Source organism: Myotis nattereri (genome assembly GCF_964212035.1).
Source record: "Myotis nattereri genome assembly, chromosome: 16".
Lineage (NCBI taxonomy): Eukaryota > Metazoa > Chordata > Mammalia > Chiroptera > Vespertilionidae > Myotis > Myotis nattereri.
In genome coordinates, this window is record NC_138091.1 from 46,319,497 (window position 1) to 46,323,224 (window position 3,728).

General features: G+C 59.8%; 1 protein-coding gene across 1 annotated transcript; it reads left to right on the forward strand.

The window, feature by feature from the left end:
* Positions 1 to 1,830: 1,830 nt before the first annotated feature.
* On the forward strand, positions 1,831 to 3,439 carry HOXB4 (homeobox B4; the record flags this gene model as incomplete). Its single annotated transcript, XM_081110583.1, has 2 exons — positions 1,831 to 2,281; positions 3,141 to 3,439. The coding sequence occupies exons 1-2, from the start codon at positions 1,834 to 1,836 to the stop codon at positions 3,437 to 3,439; spliced, it is 747 nt and encodes a 248-aa protein (XP_080966709.1). The 5' UTR covers positions 1,831 to 1,833.
* Between the last annotated feature and the right edge of the window lie 289 nt (positions 3,440 to 3,728).

The window sequence follows — 3,728 nt, forward strand, 5'->3', positions numbered from 1 at the left end:
TGCGAGGTTTGCGCGTCCCTTTGCCAGACTCGCCGCTCCTAGTTCTCCCTAAAAGAAGAGGAAGAGAACTGGAAACCTTGTAGTCCCAAGGATGGATCCGCAGTATCTTTTCCTGTTCCCAGAACTCAAAATCAGAACAGAACGAAATAAATTCAAAGCGTTCAAACCACACCCCAAACGAAGAACACCCGGAAAGTAGGAGAACTGGAAAATTTCTGGGCCAAGAAGATCTCTCTGTCTTCTGTATATACCCTGTAGATCCGAATTTGTGTAAGAAATTTTGTGGTCACAAATTCGTATCTAGGGGAATATGTAGTTGACATAAACACTCCGCTCAATTTTCTCCCCCCTGAAGAATTTTTTTTTTTTTTCCTAAATGAGGACCATGCGGTGACTGGCCATGCGAAGACTCCTTCCATCTCTCTTCTTCCTTCTTTTCCTCCGGAAACTGGTTAGAGAAATCATCTACCTGAAATCTGCCCATGTCCTTCCCTGGGAGCCTTGGTCCCTTTTCACTTCTCTCGATAGGTTCTTGCTGGTGGTGTTGTAAATGTTATCCTCTCCCTCCAGCCCACCTAGTCTGCCTTCTGGGTTCAGGGAGGTTTGACTGAAAATCTGGGGAAAATGACTGCTGTCCTCAGCGTGCGAAGGCAAAGCAAATGCGCTTTTCAAACGGATGTTGATGTCGCCTTTCTGTTTGGGTTCAGGACAAGATGCCCTGGAAATACCTGATTACCAAGGGGCGTTATTGTGTGTGTGTGTGTGTGTGTGTGTGTGTGTGTGTGTGACCTCCAGGGCACCTACCCCAGCATCACAGGGATGTGCGATCTGTGTGCACTGAGGAGGCTGTGGATTAGTGGCAATTACCACGCCGTCACCCCCGCGGTTAGTATTGCTCCGATGGTTCTGGAATTAGCAGATTGCTATTCAATGCGCTCTCAAAAGTTGCAGGGTTTTTTTTTATCCACTGCTCCCGTTCAGTGTGGGAAACCAAGTTGTTTCTCCCGTGTCGGGGAAGGAGCGGAGTGGGCAGGAGAGGGGAACAGACAGACGGACTGACAAAGCCAAACTAATAGCGCAGCTAAATGCGATTTGGAAGGCGAGGTCTCCCCGAATTAGTGCATGAATTTTCTATCGATCCGCCCGCGGTTCCATTCATCTCTGACAAGCCCCTCCGTGCACCCGCCCGCTGGCTCCCCACGCCTCCTCTCTCCTTCCCTCCCCCTCCCCGTGCGGCTGCCGGAGAAGAGCTCCACGCTCAGTGCCTCTCGCCCCCGAGTGGGCTCCCCTCTCCGGGCAAAGACCCCCGTCCTCCTCTCACGTCACTCCCCACGCCGACGCAGGGCGCACGGGCTCCCTTCCCGCGGGAGGAAGGGAAGGGGCCCACGGAGGCAGAGAATGCGGGCGGAGGTGAGGCAGGACAGGAGGGGCTACACGGGGAGCCCCAACTTCCGAGGGTGTCTAGGGATTGCGCTCTGCCCAGGGCCCCACCAGGCCCTCGGGTGGCAGCCCGCTCGCTCTCTCCCTGGGTCTCGGGGACGGGCAGGCCGCCCCGCAGGAGCCCTATGCAAATCCCGGCGTTGGCTGGGTGTCTGTGGGTGGGTGGGGAGGGGGCAGAAGAAGGGGAAATAAACCCCTTTGGCTGGAGTAGGGTCCGGGTGAGCAGATTTCCTTATCCGGGGATCGCAGGCGGGGCGGCCATTGGCTCCCAGGATCACGTGGGGCCCTAACTTTGTTCACTTGACAGTAAGTAGGAGGGCTTTCGGAAACAGGAAAACGAGTCAGGGGTCGGAATAAATTTTAGTATATTTTGTGGGCAATTCCCAGAAATTAATGGCTATGAGTTCTTTTTTGATCAACTCAAACTATGTCGACCCCAAGTTCCCTCCGTGCGAGGAGTACTCCCAGGGCGATTACCTCCCCAGCGACCACGCGCCGGGGTACTACGCCGGCGGCCAGAGGCGAGAGAGCGGCTTCCAGCCGGAGGCGGGCTTCGGGCGGCGCGCGGCGTGCACCGTGCAGCGCTACGCGGCCTGCCGGGACCCCGGGCCCCCGCCGCCGCCCCCGCCGCCCCCGCCGCCGCCCGGGCTGTCCCCTCGGGCTCCGGCGCCGCCACCCTCCGGGGCCCTCCTCCCGGAGCCCGGCCAGCGCTGCGAGGCGGTCAGCAGCAGCCCCCCGCCGCCTCCCTGCGCGCAGAACCCCCTGCACCCCAGCCCGTCCCACTCCGCGTGCAAAGAGCCCGTCGTCTACCCCTGGATGCGCAAAGTTCACGTGAGCACGGGTGAGTGCGTGGGCGCCCCTTCCCCCTCCCACCCCCGGCGCTTTACACCAAAGGGACCTCGGAGGCATGGGGGGGGGGTGGCGGGGGGGAGCCGGGGGAAGCCAATTGTCCCCGCTATAAACTCGCCACGGCCGAGATTTACGGTCGCCTGTTTTCAGAGCCACATAATTACATCCCCCATAAATTTTTATGGCCTGGTGGGCCCCGCGCCTTTGAAGTCGGCTCCCCATTCTCTGTGGCCATTCTCACCAGCGACTTTCTCGCCGGGGACGCGTCGTCTCAGTGAAGTTGGAAGTCGGGGAGGGGGCGGGAGGTGGGAGAGGAGGAGGAGGAGGAAATCTGTATTTAAGCGGAGCGTTGAGTCAACTCCCACTACTGATTTTTTCCCCTTGCTTCCCCCTGGCCTGGCTCCTGGGCGCCAGAAGTGGGCAAAAGTTTTTGGTTGGGGGGAGGCACTGCTTGCAATCCGAGCAGAGAGGGTGGGAACTGACAGCAGAAAGGTTGAGGGAAGCCCCCTCCCCTTTCACCCCTCATTCTCCCACCCCGGGCCTCGGGCCAAGGCGGGAGAGGAACGAGGAAAACCTGGTGAAGATTTCCTCACTCTGAGCCCCCCCACCCACCACCAGACTCCCCCAAACAACACGGAGATAAGCCTCCAAAACTCCGAGGTCTCCTTTTCTTCCAGCGGCCCCCGCTTGCTTCCCGGCCCCCCCACCCCGCCCCCCGGAGTCAGAAGAGGCGGCGGGAGAGGGAGGGAGGGAGGGCGGGCGATACTGTGTTCTCTGGAAGAAAGTGCTCTCCCTCCTCCCTTTGGGGGCCATAAAACTTTCTCTTTCTCCTTCTCTCCGTGTGTGTCCAGTAAACCCCAATTACGCCGGCGGGGAGCCCAAGCGCTCTCGCACCGCCTACACCCGCCAGCAGGTGCTGGAGCTGGAGAAGGAGTTCCACTTCAACCGCTACCTGACGCGGCGCCGGCGCGTGGAGATCGCCCACGCGCTCTGCCTGTCCGAGCGCCAGATCAAGATCTGGTTCCAGAACCGGCGCATGAAGTGGAAAAAAGACCACAAGTTGCCCAACACCAAGATCCGCTCGGGCGGCGCCGCAGGCGCGGCCGGAGGGCCCCCAGGCCGGCCCAACGGAGGTCCCCCCGCGCTCTAGTGGCCTCTGCGCGCGGGGAGCCGCGGACTGGGGCGGGGGCGGGGGGCGAGCGCCGGGAAGGCGGGGGAGAGAGGCGGGAGGCGACCCTGGGGCCTGGGCCTGGAGAAGCCTTCCTGCCCCCCCCCAACCCCCCTCTATCTATTTTCACGAATAAACGCAGAGAAGGGGTCGGGGAAGCTTTATTTATAGAAACCACAATGGGGAGCCGGTGGAGGCCCCCCCCAGAAGCAAAGCTCAAGTCTCTTGCTTTCTTAAAAAAAATTAAGAGGAGAAGAAGAAAGAAGAAAGA